This window comes from Phoxinus phoxinus (genome assembly GCF_949152265.1).
Source record: "Phoxinus phoxinus genome assembly, chromosome: 12".
Classification (NCBI taxonomy): domain Eukaryota; kingdom Metazoa; phylum Chordata; class Actinopteri; order Cypriniformes; family Leuciscidae; genus Phoxinus; species Phoxinus phoxinus.
The window spans coordinates 901,178-923,947 of NC_136887.1; the positions used below are offsets into that span (position 1 = coordinate 901,178).

The 22,770-nt window shown below is 42.1% G+C and overlaps 2 protein-coding genes across 4 annotated transcripts in view; one reads left to right on the top strand and one right to left on the bottom strand.

Moving 5' to 3' along the window:
* commd5 (COMM domain containing 5) overlaps positions 1-6,018 on the top strand; it is a 30,056-nt gene extending 24,038 nt beyond the window's left edge. The window contains exons 8-9 of one of the 3 annotated variants that reach the window (XR_013799640.1): positions 2,161-2,393; positions 4,429-4,610. The gene's annotated coding sequence lies outside the window, so the exon portion shown is untranslated. Of the gene's footprint in view, positions 1-2,012; positions 2,394-4,428; positions 4,611-5,785 lie in introns of those variants that run through there. The other 2 variants (XR_013799639.1, XR_013799641.1) reach the window with 2 other exon arrangements.
* Positions 6,019-7,001: 983 nt separating this feature from the next.
* LOC307008440 (uncharacterized protein) lies at positions 7,002-13,579 on the bottom strand. Its single transcript, XM_079631234.1, has 2 exons — positions 12,537-13,579; positions 7,002-8,567 (listed from the first exon to the last, which is right to left on the bottom strand). Exons 1-2 carry the CDS (start codon positions 13,429-13,431, stop codon positions 8,371-8,373), a joined length of 1,092 nt encoding a protein of 363 aa, XP_079487360.1. The 5' UTR covers positions 13,432-13,579; the 3' UTR covers positions 7,002-8,370.
* Between the last annotated feature and the right edge of the window lie 9,191 nt (positions 13,580-22,770).

Here is a 22,770-nt window from a genome sequence, read left to right on the forward strand (position 1 = left end):
GTGTGTGTGTGTGTTATCTCAGAATAAACCCCTTCAGGTGTGTGTGTGTGTGTGTGTGTGTTATCTCAGAATAAACCCCTTCAGGTGTGTGTGTGTTATCTCAGAATAAACCCCTTCAGGTGTGTGTGTGTGTGTGTGTGTTATCTCAGAATAAACCCCTTCAGGTGTGTGTGTGTGTGTTATCTCAGAATAAACCCCTTCAGGTGTGTGTGTGTTATCTCAGAATAAACCCCTTCAGGTGTGTGTGTGTGTGTGTGTGTGTGTTATCTCAGAATAAACCCCTTCAGGTGTGTGTGTGTTATCTCAGAATAAACCCCTTCAGGTGTGTGTGTGTTATCTCAGAATAAACCCCTTCAGGTGTGTGTGTGTTATCTCAGAATAAACCCTTTCGGGTGTGTGTGTGTTATCTCAGAATAAACCCCTTCAGGTGTGTGTGTGTGTGTGTTATCTCAGAATAAACCCCTTCGGGTGTGTGTGTGTGTTATCTCAGAATAAACCCCTTCGGGTGTGTGTGTGTGTTATCTCAGAATAAACCCCTTCAGGTGTGTGTGTGTGTGTGTTATCTCAGAATAAACCCCTTCGGGTGTGTGTGTCTGTGTTATCTCAGAATAAACCCCTTCAGGTGTGTGTGTTATCTCAGAATAAACCCCTTCAGGTGTGTGTGTGTTATCTCAGAATAAACCCCTTCAGGGGTGTGTGTGTGTTATCTCAGCATAAACCCCTTCAGGTGTGTGTGTGTTATCTCAGAATAAACTCCTTCAGGTGTGTGTGTCTGTGTTATCTCAGAATAAACCCCTTCAGGTGTGTGTGTGTGTGTGTGTGTGATCTCAGAATAAACCCCTTCAGGTGTGTGTGTGTGTTATCTCAGCATAAACCCCTTCAGGTGTGTGTGTGTGTTATCTTAGAATAAACCCCTTCGGGTGTGTGTGTCTGTGTTATCTCAGAATAAACCCCTTCAGGTGTGTGTGTGTGTGTGTGTTATCTCAGCATAAACCCCTTCAGGTGTGTGTGTGTTATCTCAGAATAAACCCCTTCAGGTGTGTGTGTGTTATCTCAGAATAAACCCCTTCAGGTGTGTGTGTGTTATCTCAGAATAAACCCCTTCAGGTGTGTGTGTGTTATCTCAGAATAAACCCCTTCAGGTGTGTGAGTGTGTGTGTGTGTTATCTCAGAATAAACCCATTCAGGTGTGTGTGTGTGTTATCTCAGAATAAACCCCTTCAGGTGTGTGTGTGTTATCTCAGAATAAACCCCTTCAGGTGTGTGTGTGTTATCTCAGAATAAACCCCTTCAGGTGTGTGTGTGTTATCTCAGAATAAACCCATTCAGGTGTGTGTGTGTGTTATCTCAGAATAAACCCCTTCAGGTGTGTGTCTGTTATCTCAGAATAAACCCCTTCAGGTGTGTGTGTGTTATCTCAGAATAAACCCCTTCAGGTGTGTGTGTGTGTGTGTGTTTGTGTTATCTCAGAATAAACCCCTTCAGGTGTGTGTGTGTTATCTCAGAATAAACCCCTTCAGGTGTGTGTGTGTGTGTGTGTTTGTGTTATCTCAGAATAAACCCCTTCAGGTGTGTGTGTGTTATCTCAGAATAAACCCCTTCAGGTGTGTGTGTGTGTGTGTGTGTGTGTGTGTTATCTCAGAATAAACCCCTTCAGGTGTGTGTCTGTTATCTCAGAATAAACCCCTTCAGGTGTGTGTGTGTGTTATCTCAGAATAAACCCCTTCAGGTGTGTGTGTGTGTTATCTCAGAATAAACCCCTTCAGGTGTGTGTGTGTGTGTGTGTGTGTGTTATCTCAGAATAAACCCCTTCAGGTGTGTGTCTGTTATCTCAGAATAAACCCCTTCAGGTGTGTGTGTGTGTTATCTCAGAATAAACCCCTTCAGGTGTGTGTGTGTTATCTCAGAATAAACCCCTTCAGGTGTGTGTGTGTTATCTCAGAATAAACCCCTTCAGGTGTGTGTGTGTTATCTCAGAATAAACCCCTTCATGTGTGTGTGTGTTATCTCAGAATAAACCCCTTCATGTGTGTGTGTGTTATCTCAGAATAAACCCATTCAGGTGTGTGTGTGTGTGTGTGTTATCTCAGAATAAACCCCTTCAGGTGTGTGTGTGTTATCTCAGAATAAACTCCTTCAGGTGTGTGTGTGTTATCTCAGAATAAACCCCTTCATGTGTGTGTGTGTTATCTCAGAATAAACCCATTCAGGTGTGTGTGTGTGTGTGTGTTATCTCAGAATAAACCCCTTCAGGTGTGTGTGTGTTATCTCAGAATAAACCCCTTCAGGTGTGTGTGTGTTATCTCAGAATAAACCCCTTCAGGTGTGTGTGTGTTATCTCAGAATAAACCCCTTCAGGTGTGTGTGTGTTATCTCAGAATAAACCCCTTCAGGTGTGTGTGTGTGTGTGTGTGTGTGTGTTATCTCAGAATAAACCCCTTCAGGTGTGTGTGTGTGTGTTATCTCAGAATAAACCCCTTCAAGTGTGTGTGTGTTATCTCAGAATAAACCCCTTCAGGTGTGTGTGTTTTATCTCAGAATAAACCCCTTCAGGTGTGTGTGTGTTATCTCAGAATAAACCCCTTCAGGTGTGTGTGTGTTATCTCAGAATAAACCCTTTCGGGTGTGTGTGTGTTATCTCAGAATAAACCCCTTCAGGTGTGTGTGTGTTATCTCAGAATAAACTCCTTCAGGTGTGTGTGTGTTATCTCAGAATAAACCCCTTCATGTGTGTGTGTGTGTGTGTGTTATCTCAGAATAAACCCCTTCAGGTGTGTGTGTGTTATCTCAGAATAAACCCCTTCATGTGTGTGTGTGTGTGTGTGTTATCTCAGAATAAACCCCTTCAGGTGTGTGTGTGTCAGTGTTGTAGTCGAGTCACCAACTGTCGAGTCCGAGTCGAGTCTCGAGTCCCAGTGTTCGAGTCCGAGTCCAAGTCCGAGTCACCAAAGAAGAGTCCGAGTCGAGTCCGAGTCGAGTCACTATTACCCGAGTTCGAGTCCGAGTCGAGTCTCGAGTCCTGTGTTTGAGTCCGAGTCGAGTACACTGTATTTTAAAGATACTTTTGTAAAAATGTATATAAGTTTAGAGATTTTCATTGAAAAGGGATTAAACAATGTTGCGGTGTCCAACTGAGTATGTGTGGCTGCGAGGAAAAATCAAGAGAAAAAAGATTGACGATGTAAAGTAATTTAACAGTTAACAATAAAACGACAAGCTACTTCTAGGGTTGGTTTCTTCCTGAATTAATCCGTTTCTCCCGAAATAAATGAAAGTAAGTGGTCGGTGAACTGGGAGAAGAATAAACTTTATGGTTGACTTACTTACACTGTGTATATCTGATATGAATTAAATATGTCGGCAAATATATTTGAAAGGATTGTTTATTGCTGCTTCCATAGACACCATTGTGTATTTTACTAACTATAAATGTATTGTTTTGCTATAAATTATATGTATTTAAATATCTGAAATCTAAAATAAACAATTGTGTTATGGTATGATAAGCGGGATTAAAAGAGAACTCCGGTCAATTTTAACATTGAGCTAATTTTTTTGTAAATTTTCCTTCAGAGTCGAGTTATCGAGTTCACGCGCGTGATCATAGGTAACTAAGCAACAGTGGAGAACTCGAAAACAGGAAGTAAATATGGGTATGTGCGCTGGCTAAATTATCATCACTTTTATTCATATCTTTCACATCTACTGCAGTCAGATTCACCGTGTTCACTCTGAAGGAATCACTCACATTGGATGTGCACATTTACAAAAAAAAATAAAAAAAAATGAGCTCAATGTTAAAATTGACCGGAGTTCTCCTTTAAGCACTGAGCGCGTCCGTCTTTGGCTCAGCGCTCCGTAGTGGTCAGCTCAGCTGCTGCAAAGCGTGCCAAAATCGAAATTGCTGATGAGATGTAGAGGAACTTATCTACTGTTAAACGAATAATGCACGAGAATGCAGCGTAAAGTGAGTGACGTCAGTGAGTGTGTTGTCAAGCAAGGAGAGCGAGCGGTAGCAGTGTCTGTGAGGAAAAAAATAGATCACGGCCGCCGGTCTTGGAGCCCGAAACAGGAAAAGTGTAACATCTTATATCAAATTTTTATAACCTATTTATTCAGAAACAACGTCATTCATTTGATGAATGCTCAAGCCCGATTTTATATATCCTCGCCTCGAGTCCGAGTCCAAGTACGAGTCATCAGTCCGCGAGTCCAAGTCGAGTCACGAGTCCAGAGAATGGAGTCTCGAGTCGGACTCGAGTCCAGAGAATAAGGACTCGAGTCGGACTCGAGTCCGAGTCCAGGACTCGAGTACTCCATCACTGGTGTGTGTTATCTCAGAATAAACCCCTTCAGGTGTGTGTGTGTTATCTCAGAATAAACCCCTTCGGGTGTGTGTGTGTGTTATCTCAGAATAAACCCCTTCAGGTGTGTGTGTGTTATCTCAGAATAAACCCCTTCGGGTGTGTGTGTGTGTGTGTGTGTGTGTGTTATCTCAGAATAAACCCCTTCGGGTGTGTGTGTGTGTGTGTTATCTCAGAATAAACCCCTTCAGGTGTGTGTGTGTTATCTCAGAATAAACCCCTTCGGGTGTGTGTGTGTGTGTGTGTTATCTCAGAATAAACCCCTTCAGGTGTGTGTGTGTTATCTCAGAATAAACCCCTTCAGGTGTGTGTGTTATCTCAGAATAAACCCCTTCAGGTGTGTGTGTGTTATCTCAGAATAAACCCCTTCAGGTGTGTGTGTGTTATCTCAGAATAAACCCCTTCAGGTGTGTGTGTGTTATCTCAGAATAAACCCCTTCAGGTGTGTGTGTGTGTGTGTGTTATCTCAGAATAAACCCCTTCAGGTGTGTGTGTGTGTGTGTGTGTTATCTCAGAATAAACCCCTTCAGGTGTGTGTGTGTGTGTGTGTGTTATCTCAGAATAAACCCCTTCAGGTGTGTGTGTGTGTTATCTCAGAATAAACCCCTTCAGATGTGTGTGTGTTATCTCAGAATAAACCCCTTCAGGTGTGTGTGTGTTATCTCAGAATAAACCCCTTCAGGTGTGTGTGTGTTATCTCAGAATAAACCCCTTCAGGTGTGTGAGTGTGTGTGTGTGTTATCTCAGAATAAACCCCTTCAGGTGTGTGTGTGTGTTATCTCAGAATAAACCCCTTCAGGTGTGTGTGTGTTATCTCAGAATAAACCCCTTCAGGTGTGTGTGTGTTATCTCAGAATAAACCCCTTCAGGTGTGTGTGTGTTATCTCAGAATAAACCCCTTCAGGTGTGTGTGTGTGTGTGTGTTTGTGTTATCTCAGAATAAACCCCTTCAGGTGTGTGTGTGTTATCTCAGAATAAACCCCTTCAGGTGTGTGTGTGTGTGTGTGTGTGTTATCTCAGAATAAACCCCTTCAGGTGTGTGTCTGTTATCTCAGAATAAACCCCTTCAGGTGTGTGTGTGTGTTATCTCAGAATAAACCCCTTCAGGTGTGTGTGTGTGTTATCTCAGAATAAACCCCTTCAGGTGTGTGTGTGTGTGTGTTATCTCAGAATAAACCCCTTCAGGTGTGTGTCTGTTATCTCAGAATAAACCCCTTCAGGTGTGTGTGTGTGTTATCTCAGAATAAACCCCTTCAGGTGTGTGTGTGTTATCTCAGAATAAACCCCTTCAGGTGTGTGTGTGTTATCTCAGAATAAACCCCTTCAGGTGTGTGTGTGTTATCTCAGAATAAACCCCTTCATGTGTGTGTGTGTGTTATCTCAGAATAAACTCCTTCAGGTGTGTGTGTGTGTTATCTCAGAATAAACCCCTTCATGTGTGTGTGTGTTATCTCAGAATAAACCCATTCAGGTGTGTGTGTGTGTGTGTGTTATCTCAGAATAAACCCCTTCAGGTGTGTGTGTGTTATCTCAGAATAAACCCCTTCAGGTGTGTGTGTGTTATCTCAGAATAAACCCCTTCAGGTGTGTGTGTGTTATCTCAGAATAAACCCCTTCAGGTGTGTGTGTGTTATCTCAGAATAAACCCCTTCAGGTGTGTGTGTGTGTGTGTGTGTTATCTCAGAATAAACCCCTTCAGGTGTGTGTGTGTGTGTTATCTCAGAATAAACCCCTTCAGGTGTGTGTGTTTTATCTCAGAATAAACCCCTTCAGGTGTGTGTGTGTTATCTCAGAATAAACCCCTTCAGGTGTGTGTGTGTTATCTCAGAATAAACCCTTTCGGGTGTGTTAGAAATGAATTGACTCCAACAAAAGTGCCCCCAGTCTCTGTCTTTATTCAGGCATGAATAAACAATTCGTCCAGCGCTGGAGGAGAGAAGATTCTCTAAACTCAGACAATGGTTTAGCACAATATATAGAAGGAGTATAAGGGGAGTATTACCCCTTCAACCAATAAAACCATACACTACATCATATAGGATCATATAGCATAGTTATATAACACATTCTAAATATGGTCAGTTTCCTGTCAAAGCTCCACAAAGACATGTGTATCCGAACGGGACCCTCCAATGGAAAGAATAGGAGACCCTCGAAACAGCTCTCCACTTGAGCAATGGGAACCCTCTTAATGTATAACAGATGTGTCCATTACATTAACATAAAGGAATGCTTATGCTGCATATATGCAGGTCTGAGAGCATGCAGGGATATAGGAATATAAAACAGATATTTCTAACAATGGCCCCTTTGATAGAGAATTATCATATAATATAATTATCCTATCATATCATATCATTCTGCATGCCTATTCTTATACAATAAACATCCTTCAAACATTTCTTTCAAAGCATTAACACTTTACAGTTCTGTTCATCAAAGCATATTGAGAAGATACAAAAGTATTCATAGCACGATGAATCAAAATTCTGATAAATGGAATAATACAACAAATAATAAATGTAAGGATTAACAGTATAACCCCTATCGGGATCAAAGCAGATACAAGCATTTGTTTCCAACTTGTGATCCAATCACCGAACCCACCTCTGTCACTCACTTCTCTTCTTTCTAACTCTTGAGCAATTCTCGTCATGTTGTCTATCCCCTGGGAAATCATGTGACCATTTAAATCGTTTTCCGGAATGAAAGTACAGCAGGAAGCTCCAACAATAACACACACCCCTCCTCTTGCCGCAGTCAGCTGATCTAGGACCAACCTATTCTGTAGAGCAGTTAAGCGGAGTCCTCGAAGTTCCTCTTGGACAGCAGATAGTGTGTCCCTAGTAGTTTTAATAAATGAAATCAACTCATATCTTGTAACTTCTACTTCTATTTGAAGACTGGATATTCCAATTATTGGAAAAATACCTTCAAAGAATTTTTCCGTACCAGTCCAGAGTCGATGTTCTTTTGGTACTGGATTATCTCTACCCAGACTACTAACTGAACTGCGATCAGAGAGGGAGCGTGTGTTTCGTTGCTTCTTCATATCATTGGTTTTTGGTGATCTAATAATCATAGAATACTCTTCCAAAGTTACTAAAGCACATCGTCCACTCCAATTAAAAGGTAAGGTGGTATAGACCATATGTCCACACAACCAAAACCAATCTTGTACAGCTCTTGTTCCTTTTAAAGTTGGAACATACCTATGACAATTTTTACCCGAGTAAAGTTCACAATACTCAGCGCACAGTTCTTGAACTTCGGGAGTTGCCCATCCATAAGCAGTCATAGTGGATAGAGGGGCAGGAGATTGTTTCATACATTCTTCTGAGTTAAATTGTCCTTTTCCCGAAATACAACTCATACAACAGGGTTTGTTTCGTATTTCACAATGATAATATGTTCGATTACATTTACTCTCAGGAATTAAACCCATTTTCATAGTTCCTACTCTTCTTTCAAGACATATCAATGAGTCAGGAATTGAACCTACAGTTGCCACTTTAACATGTACTTGTACTGCAACAGTCATTGTCCTGTTACCACCACAGCTCCATACTGCAGATGAGTTTTTGGGTGCAATCAATCCAGTTATACTAACGAATAAAGGACATTCCAATTCTTCATTCGTTGTTGGTGATCTAACACTTACGTGTGGTCCAGAAGCACTTTGTGGCATTTTTGTGCACACATAACAGTCACCTTTTTTTCCTCCGGCTTTAGCAGTGAAGTTAGCTAATCTCCACCACATATTAGTTGCAAACGCATGTGGCTCTTCTTCGTACTTCAGCCAAGTTTCATTACCACTGCTAATAAGGGCTTGTGTGTGCATAAGTACATTTGTCAGCACGAACAGGTACAAGATCAATTTTGCAGGCATGGCTGACTGGATTCAATGATAATTATGGCTGATTCTTAATTAGCAATTTCTTTTCCTCGTCTTCTTCCACGTTTCTTTGTCCTTCCGCTCAGTGCTGGATGTCCACTCTGCATAGGCTTATGCGTTCCCCAGGGATGGAGCTGCCTTCACTCTGCTAGCATGGATCCACTGCGGCTGGAAATCAGTCAGCACACCGGTCCTCGTCACAGCAATCACCGTGGCAGGCCCCAGATAATTTGGTTCCCCGAGTTTCGTGGGTTTCAGACACCGGATCAACACTGGTTGTCCTGGAACGAAAGGATGAGTCGGCTTTTCTGATGGAAGAGGGAGAGAGAGAGAAACATCACCATTTATGCCATTCAAAGTTCTAACTAGGGAATCCACGTAATCCGCGATGATCACCTCCGTGTCACCTGTGGAAAGATTGCCAGCGCGACCTCTGACCCAAGGGGTCGGGAAAGGTCTACCCATGAGAATTTCAAATGGAGACATTTTTGTGGTTGCTGATGGGGACATCCTTATTTCTGTTAATACGGCCGGCAACAAATCAACCCAATTTCGACCCGTATCTAGACACGCCTTATTTAGACGTTCTTTTATCGTCTTGTGGGTTCTCTCTATGTTGCCTGATGACTGCGGAGCGTAAGGAATGTGGAAGTGCCAATTAATATTAAGCTCTTTGGCTAGTAATTGTGTGACTTTTGACGCAAACGGAGTTCCATTATCACTTGCTATAACGGATGGAATGCCGAATCGCGGTATAATTTCTTTTGCAAGAACCTTTACTACCGTCTGCGCGTTTTCTTTACCACACGGAAAAGCTTCAGGCCACTTAGTAAATCGATCAATAATCACGAGCAAGTATTTGTGATTCCCACATGGTGGCATGTGTGTAAAATCGATCTGCAAGTATTGGAAAGGAAGTTCAGGATGCGGAAGAGCGTCATGTCTGGTTGCCTTGTGCCTGTTTGTTTGTGCGCACACCAAACAAGCATCCAATATCAACAAAGTATTCCTTCGCACATTTGCTATGCAGTATGATTGATTCAAATTTTGTATCACTTTTTCTTTTGACACATGTGATACACCGTGATAATGTCTGCACAGCATTACAACGGCGGATGCTGGTAGTGCGATTCTACCTTGTTTATCTCGTAAAATGCCAGATTGATCTGGTTTTACTTCACTGGCAGCCCAATGCGTCAAATCAGCTTGTGTAGGATTAGCTTGTAGTACTTTAATGTCCAAATCATTAATCAGTGATGAATTCATCATCGGCACTTCGGTGCTTTCTTCTTTTACATGCGGACTAAGTATTACATCTTTTGCGGCCCATTTCGCTACTTCATCTGCAAATCTGTTTCCTCTAGCCTCATTCGATTCACCGGTTGCGTGACCAGCTACTTTAATGACAGCAAGTTTCGATGGTTGCTGTGCTGCACTAATGAGCTCGGAAACAATATTATGGTGTGAAATTGGTTTTCCATCGGAGGTTTTGAAGTTTCTTTCTTCCCATAATTTAGCAAAATCATGGACTACGCCGTACGCATATTTGGAGTCAGTGTATATATTGATGCACTGACCTTTTGCCAATTGACAAGCTCTCGTTAAAGCTATCAACTCTGCTACTTGTGCTGATTTATATGGCAAAGAATACGCCTCAATTACACGATCAGGTAATTCAACAATAGCGTAACCACACAAGTATAAATTGTCATTTGGCTTGAAGCAGGATCCATCGATGTACCAATGTCTCCCCTCCTCCAGGACAGATGTAGACACATCTGGCCTGCAGGCAGTCGAGGTTTGGATTCTGGACAGGCAGTCGTGGTCGTCACTCTGAAATTCACCCTGTGTCAGCAACCTGTGCAAATGTACAGTAGGGCCATGAATAACAGAAGTTACTTTCAACGTTAAATTAGCAGTAGCTAACAATATAGCCTCATAGCCTGAGCGGCGTTGGGCAGTCATGTGTTGAGTTGAAATGTTATGCATAATGGCTCCCACCTGATGAGAAGTGTGTACTGTGAGTGGATGTGATAAAACAACCCTTTCAGCGTCCTGTACCATGATCGCAGTCGCAGCCACTGCACGCAAACAGGCAGGGAGTCCCTTAGCCACAGAATCAAGGGTTGTAGATAGATAAGCTATAGGACGAAATGTACCCCCATGGTCTTGGGCCAGGATTGCGGCGGCCGTTCCCCCACCCTCGTGCACGTACAGATGGAAGTCTTTTGTGTAGCATGGGAGGCCAAGGGCAGGAGGCCTCAAAAGGGAGGATTTCAAATGTCTGAATGCTTGATCCATCTCAGTTGTCCATGTAATGTCCTCTTTATCACCCAGCGTAGCTTCTCGCAGGATTTTGTCATACATGGAGCAATTAGGCACCCATCCTCGACAGTAATTGACCAGTCCCAGAAAGCTTTGCATTTGCTTCCGTGTCGATGGATGCTTGAAACCAGCAATGGCTTTGACCCTGTCCGCAGACAGACAGACTTTGCCTTGTGACAGTTCATGGCCCAAGTAGGTGACTTTTCTTTTCACCCACTGGAGTTTCTCTTTAGATGCCTTGAAACCAGCCTCAGCTAGAATGTTGCAGACAATTGTGGAGGCAGCAGCACACATGTCCTCCGAGGCACCAGTGACTAATATGTCGTCAGCGTACAGGAGAAGACAGGTGTCAGGAGGTAGCTTGGCATCTTTCAGAGTCGCGTGCACGATCGCCGAGAAAACGGCCGGCGCGTCCTTTAACCCCTGAGGCAGTCTCGTCCACATGTATTGACAATTCTGAAAACAAAATGCAAACAGTGGCTGAGTCTCACGATCAACAGGAACACTGAAAAAGGCGGAGCTTAAATCAATGACAGAAAAGAATGTATGCTCCGAAGGGATAGAATTAATTATAGTTTGTACATCTGGCACAATAGGAGCAAGTGGTTTTATCAAATCATTAATTTTTCTCAGGTCTTGCGTTAAACGCCAAGAACCATTTGCCTTCCTGATTGGATTAATTGGTGTGTTATAAGGTGAATGAGTGCGGACCAGAATGCCTTGAGCCAGTAATTGATCAATGAGGGGTTTAATTCCCTCCTCTTTTTCCTTTGAAAGCGGATATTGCTTTTGAAACACAGGCCTATTCGTTGTCAAATTGGCCTTGTAGGGTGGTACATCAATGAATCCTACGTCATCCTTGTGTCCCGCCCACAATTTGGGATTAACATCAGGTATTTCCTGTGTCAGCACAGTTGCAGGCAGATCGTTGAGGAGAGCACTTCCTGTGTCAGTCAAAATGGAAAAGGCTGCAGGAAACATAAGAGTCAGAGAATCAGCGTCAAATTCAAGTGTAATACCCAATTTATGCATCAGATCTCTACCTAGCAGGCAAAAAGGAGAATTTGGTATTATTGCAAAATCATGCATTTTGAACAATGACGGTATGTCGTTAGAAGTAACCGGCAAAGTTGGTGTCATTTCACATTTCACGGGGACGTTATCGATTCCCACAGAGTTGATTTTCTTCCCCGTGATGGAGCCCGAGTACCTAACAGATGAGATTGAAGATATAGAAGCACCTGAATCGATCAAAAAGACATATGGTTTATGATCAACGTTTAATTCAATAAATGGCAAAACATTTGTTCTGTTCGGATAACTCATGGAAATCATTGAGAACTCAGGCTCAGAACCCTGTGGGTGACGTCATTGTTTCCTCCATTCCGTTGGAAACTGTTGGCCTGAAGAGCGCAAGGAGGGGGCTTTTGGCCCGTAGCCATCCGAGCGCCGGAACATCTGGTTCCTATTAGGCTGCTGCATCTCAGCTTTGCTCCTACAGAACCTGGCGATGTGCCCAGAACGGCCACAACAAAAGCACTTTACAGGGTTTTTATTATTGGCTAACGGACGGTTTTGAACGGCGTTAACCTGAAGCATTGCTGGAATTTTTCCTCTGGAGGAATCAAAAGCTCCGGCAGAGGAAAGTTCCCGAAGTCTCCTACCCAGATCATCTATATTCATATTAGAAATGTTCGTTGTAGTAATTCTAATCAATTGTGCAGTTTCATTGTGCATGTTATTTAAAAACGTGTTCACAAACAACAGACAATTATCGTCATCAACAGGAATTGCAGATTCTTCGATCCAGGCACGCTTAAATCGATTAAAGAAAGCAACTGGACTCTCGCCAGCTCTTTGTTTAGTATTAGCTGCATGTGAAATGTCTTGTTTAGCAGACGACAACTTCAGCAAAAATGCAGTTAATTGTTTGAAAAAAAGTTTGAGCTTACCCGGACTGGCCCACGCCCATTCATTGAAGAATTCATCATCTTCATCATCTACCAATCTCAATTCGCGATAAGGTCTAGACAAATCAATCGGTTCTGAATCTTTTATCACAATGTTGCGAGCAGGCGGTGCGTCATTTTGCGGGTTTAACAGTTCCACTCCTTCAATTAGCTCCTCTTCGGTAATTTCAGCAGGCAAAGTTTTAGTCAGAATGAAGCGGTAATCTCGACCAGTCAATTGACTGTACGCTGTTAGACGTTTTAATACCGACACATAGTGGTGCGGAGATCTAGCAGGGTCTGGTAATTCTTTGCAAATTGCCATCACTTCGGTGATATTAAGAGCGTGGACTTTAAATCCATCTGATGTTTCCACAAAGGGAAACGCAGTCGCCGTCTTTAAATCTGGATACAATTTATTCTTTACAGGTTTAGAGACTGCAGCAGTCTGTATGCTCTCGTATTGGGGAGGGAGCGGCATAGTCACAGAAGGCTGTTCTGCCTTTTTTTCCTCTCGCTCAGCCGGGTGCACAGCGGACGAGACAATCTGCTCTGTCTCACACCGTGCAGCCGGAGAAGCAGAAAGGTTTTTCTCAATATTTCTTGCTGGACCCCGATTCCAATATGATTTCATGTCATTCCAAATTTTATAAGAATGTTTCATATATTCGTAATCCCAATTTGGATCTCCCCAATTTCCACAGACCATATCTTTTGCTGCGCGCAAATCGTCATCTTTAAATGAACCCTCACTGGGGAACGGAGACAATTGTGACTTGCCAGCCGTCCAACCCACTAAATTTGACAAATATGGTTCTGTGAAGAACGCTTGATTATTTCTAATCATAAAATCTTTTGGCGATTCATCGAATAATGGTGGACTAATTTTATTCCCCATTGTTAACACACAAAGATTTCTCTTCTAAATCAATTAAACTAAAACAACTTTCAAAATAGCCAAATAGAAAACAAAGAAAACAAATCTGGATTTTGCAGATTAATTGTGTTAGTACATTAGACAAAAAGGAGAGAGATAAAGAGACAGAGAAAAGAGAGAAAAAAAAATTAAAAGTATTATTCATTCATAGCCCAAAAGACAGAGACTTCACATTGAAACAGGCTTTGCGAGAGAGAAAAAAAAAAAAATCTCAGCTCCAAATCTATTTCCTTCTTACGTACAGCCCTATCGTAAGGATTTCACCAAACGGAGGAAAGTGATCAATTTCCCTACACGCTCTTCCCACATTTATTCAAAATGCGAGGATAACCATCCCGTAATGATTACGAGGTAACCAAAAGAGGAGATCAAATCTCTTTTGCGTTCTTCCCGTTGTTTAGTTAAAAACACGAGGATACCTGAGTTTACCAAATATGGCAAAAATTCACGGCACTATAATTATCAAAAAATGTTTTCTCAGCAGACAGTAAGAATCAACCTTCTCTTTAGAAAAAATTTAAATTCTTACCGTCTGGAGATATCCCGGACGAGCCCCCAAATTGTTAGAAATGAATTGACTCCAACAAAAGTGCCCCCAGTCTCTGTCTTTATTCAGGCATGAATAAACAATTCGTCCAGCGCTGGAGGAGAGAAGATTCTCTAAACTCAGACAATGGTTTAGCACAATATATAGAAGGAGTATAAGGGGAGTATTACCCCTTCAACCAATAAAACCATACACTACATCATATAGGATCATATAGCATAGTTATATAACACATTCTAAATATGGTCAGTTTCCTGTCAAAGCTCCACAAAGACATGTGTATCCGAACGGGACCCTCCAATGGAAAGAATAGGAGACCCTCGAAACAGCTCTCCACTTGAGCAATGGGAACCCTCTTAATGTATAACAGATGTGTCCATTACATTAACATAAAGGAATGCTTATGCTGCATATATGCAGGTCTGAGAGCATGCAGGGATATAGGAATATAAAACAGATATTTCTAACAGGGTGTGTGTGTGTTATCTCAGAATAAACCCCTTCAGGTGTGTGTGTGTTATCTCAGAATAAACTCCTTCAGGTGTGTGTGTGTTATCTCAGAATAAACCCCTTCATGTGTGTGTGTGTGTGTGTGTTATCTCAGAATAAACCCCTTCAGGTGTGTGTGTGTTATCTCAGAATAAACCCCTTCATGTGTGTGTGTGTGTGTGTGTGTGTTATCTCAGAATAAACCCCTTCAGGTGTGTGTGTGTTATCTCAGAATAAACCCCTTCAGGTGTGTGTGTGTTATCTCAGAATAAACCCCTTCGGGTGTGTGTGTGTGTTATCTCAGAATAAACCCCTTCAGGTGTGTGTGTGTTATCTCAGAATAAACCCCTTCGGGTGTGTGTGTGTGTGTGTGTTATCTCAGAATAAACCCCTTCAGGTGTGTGTGTGTTATCTCAGAATAAACCCCTTCAGGTGTGTGTGTTATCTCAGAATAAACCCCTTCAGGTGTGTGTGTGTTATCTCAGAATAAACCCCTTCAGGTGTGTGTGTGTTATCTCAGAATAAACCCCTTCAGGTGTGTGTGTGTTATCTCAGAATAAACCCCTTCAGGTGTGTGTGTGTTATCTCAGAATAAACCCCTTCAGGTGTGTGTGTGTGTGTGTGTGTTATCTCAGAATAAACCCCTTCAGGTGTGTGTGTGTGTGTGTGTGTTATCTCAGAATAAACCCCTTCAGGTGTGTGTGTGTGTGTGTGTGTTATCTCAGAATAAACCCCTTCAGGTGTGTGTGTGTTATCTCAGAATAAACCCCTTCAGATGTGTGTGTGTTATCTCAGAATAAACCCCTTCAGGTGTGTGTGTGTTATCTCAGAATAAACCCCTTCAGGTGTGTGTGTGTTATCTCAGAATAAACCCCTTCAGGTGTGTGTGTGTGTTTGTGTTATCTCAGAATAAACCCCTTCAGGTGTGTGTGTGTTATCTCAGAATAAACCCCTTCAGGTGTGTGTGTGTTATCTCAGAATAAACCCCTTCAGGTGTGTGTGTGTTATCTCAGAATAAACCCCTTCAGGTGTGTGTGTGTGTGTGTGTTATCTCAGAATAAACCCCTTCATGTGTGTGTGTGTGTTATCTCAGAATAAACTCCTTCAGGTGTGTGTGTGTTATCTCAGAATAAACCCCTTCATGTGTGTGTGTGTTATCTCAGAATAAACCCATTCAGGTGTGTGTGTGTGTGTGTTATCTCAGAATAAACCCCTTCAGGTGTGTGTGTGTTATCTCAGAATAAACCCCTTCAGGTGTGTGTGTGTTATCTCAGAATAAACCCCTTCAGGTGTGTGTGTGTGTGTGTGTTATCTCAGAATAAACCCCTTCAGGTGTGTGTGTGTTATCTCAGAATAAACCCCTTCAGGTGTGTGTGTGTTATCTCAGAATAAACCCCTTCGGGTGTGTGTGTGTTATCTCAGAATAAACCCCTTCAGGTGTGTGTGTTATCTCAGAATAAACCCCTTCAGGTGTGTGTGTGTGTGTGTGTTATCTCAGAATAAACCCCTTCATGTGTGTGTGTGTGTTATCTCAGAATAAACTCCTTCAGGTGTGTGTGTGTTATCTCAGAATAAACCCCTTCATGTGTGTGTGTGTTATCTCAGAATAAACCCATTCAGGTGTGTGTGTGTGTGTGTGTTATCTCAGAATAAACCCCTTCAGGTGTGTGTGTGTTATCTCAGAATAAACCCCTTCAGGTGTGTGTGTGTTATCTCAGAATAAACCCCTTCAGGTGTGTGTGTGTGTGTGTGTGTGTGTGTTATCTCAGAATAAACCCCTTCAGGTGTGTGTGTGTGTGTGTGTGTTATCTCAGAATAAACCCCTTCAGGTGTGTGTGTGTGTGTGTGTGTGTGTGTTATCTCAGAATAAACCCCTTCAGGTGTGTGTGTGTGTGTGTGTGTGTTATCTCAGAATAAACCCCTTCAGGTGTGTGTGTGTTATCTCAGAATAAACCCCTTCAGGTGTGTGTGTGTGTTATCTCAGAATAAACCCCTTCAGGTGTGTGTGTGTTATCTCAGAATAAACCCCTTCAGGTGTGTGTGTGTTATCTCAGAATAAACCCCTTCAGGTGTGTGTGTGTTATCTCAGAATAAACCCTTTCGGGTGTGTGTGTGTTATCTCAGAATAAACCCCTTCAGGTGTGTGTGTGTTATCTCAGAATAAACCCCTTCAGGTGTGTGTGTGTTATCTCAGAATAAACCCTTTCGGGTGTGTGTGTGTTATCTCAGAATAAACCCCTTCAGGTGTGTGTGTGTTATCTCAGAATAAACCCCTTCAGGTGTGTGTGTGTTATCTCAGAATAAACCCCTTCGGGTGTGTGTGTGTGTTATCTCAGAATAAACCCCTTCAGGTGTGTGTGTGTTATCTCAGAATAAACCCCTTCAGGTGTGTGTGTGTTATCTCAGAATAAACCCCTTCAGGTGTGTGTGTTATCTCAGAATAAACCCCTTCAGGTGTGTGTGTGTTATCTCAGAATAAACCCCTTCAGGTGTGTGTGTGTTATCTCAGAATAAACCCCTTCAGGTGTGTGTGTGTTATCTCAGAATAAACCCCTTCAGGTGTGTGTGTGTTATCTCAGAATAAACCCCTTCAGGTGTGTGTGTGTGTGTTATCTCAGAATAAACCCCTTCAGGTGTGTGTGTGTTATCTCAGAATAAACCCCTTCATGTGTGAGTGTGTGTGTGTTATCTCAGAATAAACCCCTTCAGGTGTGTGTCTGTTATCTCAGAATAAACCCCTTCGGGTGTGTGTGTGTTATCTCAGAATAAACCCCTTCAGGTGTGTGTGTGTTATCTCAGAATAAACCCCTTCAGGTGTGTGTGTGTTATCTCAGAATAAACCCCTTCAGGTGTGTGTGTGTTATCTCAGAATAAACCCCTTCAGGTGTGTGTGTGTGTTATCTCAGAATAAACCCCTTCAGGTGTGTGTGTGTGTTATCTCAGAATAAACCCCTTCAGGTGTGTGTGTGTTATCTCAGAATAAAAGTCTTTGCAGATGACACTAACTTGTTCCTATCACACAAAAATGAATTTGAACTTCAACAACTACTTAACAAAGAGCTTCAGAATGTGGATAACTGGTTTACAGTAAATAAACTATAAACACCAGTAAAACCAACTATATAATATTCTGTCCAAATAAAAAACAACCTAATTTTGAGGATCCAAATTTCAAGATTAAAATAAAGGGAGAGGAACTAAAGAGAGTGAAGATGATCTTTATAGATGATCAGCTCAACTTTAAACACCAGACTGAATACCTTGTCAAAAAGCTATCAAAATATGTTGGTCTGTTCTTTAGACACTCGCTTCCTCACGCAATATTACTTACTCTTTACAAAACCCTATTTGAACCCCATTTAAATTACTGCAATATTATATGGTGCAATACTTATCCTACTCACTTAAAAAAAATTGAAATTCTTCAAAAAAAATAATTTGCAGCATATCATGGTCCGATTTCAATGCTCCAACTCGTTCTATTTTCTCTAGGTACGGTCTTTTAAGACTTACTGAATATAATATATTTCTCAATGCATGTACTATGTACCAGGTGGTCTTTGGCTTGAATAACAGTTTGTGTGAGCTTGTTCCCATCCGCTATCCCGACACACTTACCTCACTAGAAACATGCACATCATTACTGGTAAACGGAGATTAGAAAGCACTGGTATGAGTGTAGTGGGCCGGGGGCCGCGGATCTGGAACCAGCTGGATGAAAATCTGAAAAACTCAAGCTCTATTTTTTCTTTTAAACATAATCTCAAGAAACAATTACTAAGCTTGTATACATCTTCCTGATGTACGTACTACTCTGCATTTGTCAGTATTAATCTTTCAACCTCAAGGTAAACTGTTAAACACAACTGTCTCTGTTTAATGGGATCTCCTACTATTTGTTGTATGAATGAGATGTATGAAATGTATTATATGTTGGCCACACATCTTTCATTCTTCTTTCATCCTTGTTTGTCATGACCCCCGAGTATAAGCTTTAGATAGCTTCTATGGGGACCAGTTCACATGCATGATCTGTGTTCTTTGTTTTATCTCAAGTGCATATGAATGTGTATGTGAATAAAATATGTATTCTCCTAAAAAAATAAAATAAAATAAAAATCACCTTTATTTATATAGCGCTTTTTACAATACAGATTGTATCAAAGCAGCCTCACAGTGATAACATGAAAATAATACAAAAACTATTTCATCATCGTCCACCTTTAAGGCAGATCTATAATATTGTTGAATATTAAATGTCCCCAACTAAGCAAGCCAGAAGGAAGGCAACAGCGGCAAGGAACCAAAACTCCATCAGGGACAGAAGGGAGAAAAAAACCTTGGGAGAACCCAGGCTCAGTCGGGGGCCAGTTCTCCTCTGGCCAATGAGTGAACAGTGTATGAAGTTCAGAATGAATCAGAGTATTTGTCCAGTTCCGGTTGGTTGAAGTCGGAGTGGAGAGGAGGAGAGACCGGTTGACACTTCAGGTCAGCGGCGTCGTCGTCGTGTCCTGGCGCTGGTCCTTCATCAGATCTGGATACGGCCTGGTTCCGGTGGACAACGGTAAACCTCGGGATAGACAGAGAGACTAATATTAGCGTAGACGCCATCCTTCTTATGATGTACCAAGTACATCAGGATTTACGGGAAGTGTTCCCGGTCCCGGCTGTTCTAAACTATGCAGCCTAACATTGAATTATAGAAGTCTATAATGTGTTATGTGTATGCTAGGCCGTGGTTATGACTCCGAGCTGAGTGCACGTCTTTTGGTGAGCTCCTGGCAATAATTACTGAAAATACTGTATATATCTGTCTTTTTTGTTTATACAAGTTTATTTTATTTTTCACTAATTGCTTGAGGTGAAATAATAACCGAAATGCCGTCGAAAAAATCCCAAATAAAGCATAATTCAGACTCCTCGCCACTCAAGGACCACGATGATGAGGGGGATGCTATGAGGAGGAATATATCAAATGTATGTTGTCTACCTTTTGGTGCAGGTGAGGACACATTCGAGCTGGACGCGGTGCAGTCTGAGCTGGAAGCTGTAGAGAAGCAGATCCGCGACCTTTTAGAGAGACAAGCCGAGCTAAGAGACCGGCGTTTAGCTCTTGAAACATCTCGCGTCGATGCACACAAATCAGTTAATAATCCGCTGACTCCGATTTCATCCACGCCGTGCGTTTCTCAGCATTGGTCCCGTGCGCCAAGGCCACGATCAGCCATGGTTTCATTCACTCCGGCTCCGACGCGCCGTCACAAAGCTTGGGTGGTTTCGCAGCGGAAGACGCAAAGAATCTCTCCGCCCCTCCCGGTTTTCGAGATTTCCACTCAGAACCGCTTCTCCCCTCTTCGCGAAACGGAACGCGGTGCTGTGATCATCGGCGATTCAATTGTTCGGAACGTCTATGCTACGTCAGGTAAGAGTAAGGTGCGTAGCCACTGCTTTCCTGATGACCGTATTTTCGATATCGCTGCGTGGGTACCCGAGATCTTGAACGGTGACGAGCGCGTCGGAGCTGTCGTCTTGCACGCAGGAGCGAACGACGTCAGGCTGCGGCAGACGGAGGTTTTGAAAAAGGATTACAGGAGCCTGATCGAGACGGTACGCACCGCATCGCCTGAAATAACGATCATTGTGTCTGGGCCGCTTCCCACGTATCGACAAGGGCATGAGAAGTTCAGTAGATTATTCGCGCTAAATGAATGGTTAATGTCATGGTGCAATGAGCAGAAACTGCTCTTTATAAATAATTGGAATCTGTTTTGGGAGCGTCCTAGGCTCTTCCACGCTGATGGCTTACACCCAAGTAGAAATGGAGCGGATCTTCTGTCGGACAACATCTCTAAGACGTTAAAGACCGTTTGACTAGTTACCAAAAATCCAAATCACAGTCTCTGCTGCACCAAATTAATTGATATAAATACTAGTGTAAAAAACTGTGTCTATTCCCCTAGGTCTTCTGAACATTAGCCCCCGGTTTCACAGACAAGGCTTAAGCCTAGTCCCAGACTAAAATGCATTATTTAGCTGTTTGACAGGGTTCTCAAGTCTCACGCATTGGCCGTGAGACACACGCAATTCAACCAGTTCACACGCTCACACGCCACACCGTGTATTTCTCACGCTGAAAAAGCAATGCCAACCAAGTTGTCCTGTAAACTTTATATATAACGTTGTATACAAGGCGCAGACACACAAAGTGAAGTTTCCTGCCGCCCGCACGTATTTCGGCCAGATTGCGTTCGTTACTAGGCAACATGGATGCGCGAAGTCGCGAACACACGGAAGTTGACGGAACATTCTCGGCTACCGTACGTTCGTTACTAGGTAACCAACAACATCGCACGAACACACGTGATGGAGAAGGTAAGTTGGAAGAAAGCTTGTGTAACATTTTTAGCCTAGAACATTTAATATATAGCCCATATACATTATTATTGATGCAGTCAAAAGCTCTACAACTACTTTGCAACCTGGCCAGAAGCTTTGGCTCAGTTTGGCAAGCTTACGTTATCTGAAACTAAGGGAAATGTTAAGGAAGGAGTGAATGTATTTCTTCATTTTATTTTAAATTGTATATTATACTGTATTAATAGTCTTTCTAGTTACATTAAGCCAAGGCTACATGTATTAAAGCAGAGTGCTCTGGTTAATATTTTATATCCTGTCAAAACATGCATTAATCATTGCCATTGCATTTGTATTTTTCAAAGATGTCAGGGAAAAATCAAAAAGATATTTTATCATTCTGGGCACCAAAGGGTAAGCCCCTTAAAAAGGTTGCCAGATTAGAGGAGGAGACAGTGGAAGAGGTGGTGACATTATGACAGGGAAAATGTCTGGCATCGAGCCACAGTGCTTCAAGTGGGAGCCCCCTACCCCTGTTATCAAGGCATCAAAATGTGCAACAAACACTTACAACACAAAACACATTTCATAAGCTGGAGTGTGTACTCTTGTACGTGTACACACACACAATGCAAATTTTTTTGTTTTTTTCCAAACAGTTTGGAGCAATTTGTTATATTTTTGTATATTTGTAATTTTGAAAATTAAAGAGTATATTTGATGTGATAAATTGCTGTCATTTATCAGATTTACCAATTGTTAAAATTTCTATTAGTGCTGGTTAATTATGAACAATGGGTAAAATTGAGGGGTGGGGGCGGGGCTCCATTAGGGCTCCTCCCCTAACCGCATGTAATCTCACTCCAAGCTTTTGATAAAACTTGAGAACCCTGGTTTGAACTGAAAACAAGTTGCGCTGACATATCTAAAAATATGTCAATGACATTGTTTAGTCTCAAGATGCACTCCAGTAATGTGTTTTTCTACGGCACGTTTATAAAAGCTACTTAAATGTCCTAATTGAACTGGGCTAATCCTGGCTTAATCTAAGCCTTGTCTGTGAAACCAGGCCTAGATCACTCACACCTAAAGCAGCTATTGTAAATGAAATAGTCACAGATAATAGCATCGATGTACTTTGCCTTACTGAAACCTGGCTTAAACCAAATGATTATTTCGGTCTTAATGAGTCCACTCCACCAGGATACGGTTATAAGCATGAGCCCCGTCTGATTGGTCGTGGCGGCGGTGTTGCAACAATCTACAGAGATATTCTTAATGTTACTCAGAAAACAGGTCACAGGTTTGATTCGTTTGAAGTACTTGTGCTAAATGTTACGCTCCTAGATGTAAGAAAGAAATCCCTATTATCTCTAGCCTTGGCTACTGTATATAGACCGCCAGGGCCTTACGCTGATTTCCTAAAAGAGTTTGCAGATTTTCTCTCAGATCTATTGGTCAACGTCGATAAAGCATTAATTGTTGGAGATTTCAACATACACGTAGATAATTCAAATGATGCGTTAGGAGCTGCGTTTACAGATTTATTAAACTCCTTTGGGGTCAAGCAAAACGTTAGTGGTCCCACTCATCGTCTTAATCATACACTCGATTTAATTATATCATATGGAACCGATCCAACCGATATAGATATCATTCCACAAAGTGATGGTGTCAGTGACCACTTCCTGGTAACTTGTATATTACGGACTACAGTACTATGTCACGCTGCGCCGCGTTACCGACCAGGCAGAACAATCCTTCCATCCACCATAGATAATTTCTCAAATTGCTTATCTGATTTGTCTCAGTTACTGCCTGAACCCAAACAAACAGACGAATTAGAGGAAGTAACTAGCACTATGAGCACCATTCTCTCTAGAACATTGGATATTGTTGCACCTATTTGA

Bases quoted from the DNA above. Each gene is read 5' to 3' on its own strand.
- LOC307008440 (XM_079631234.1), bottom strand. From the start codon at position 13,431: ATGGGGAATAAAATTAGTCCACCATTATTCGATGAATCGCCAAAAGAT. The intron at 8,568-12,536 runs GTAAGCTCAAAC...CTCTTCCATCAG, and splicing joins ATGGGCGTGGGCCAGTCCGG to AAAAGCCGACTCATCCTTTC.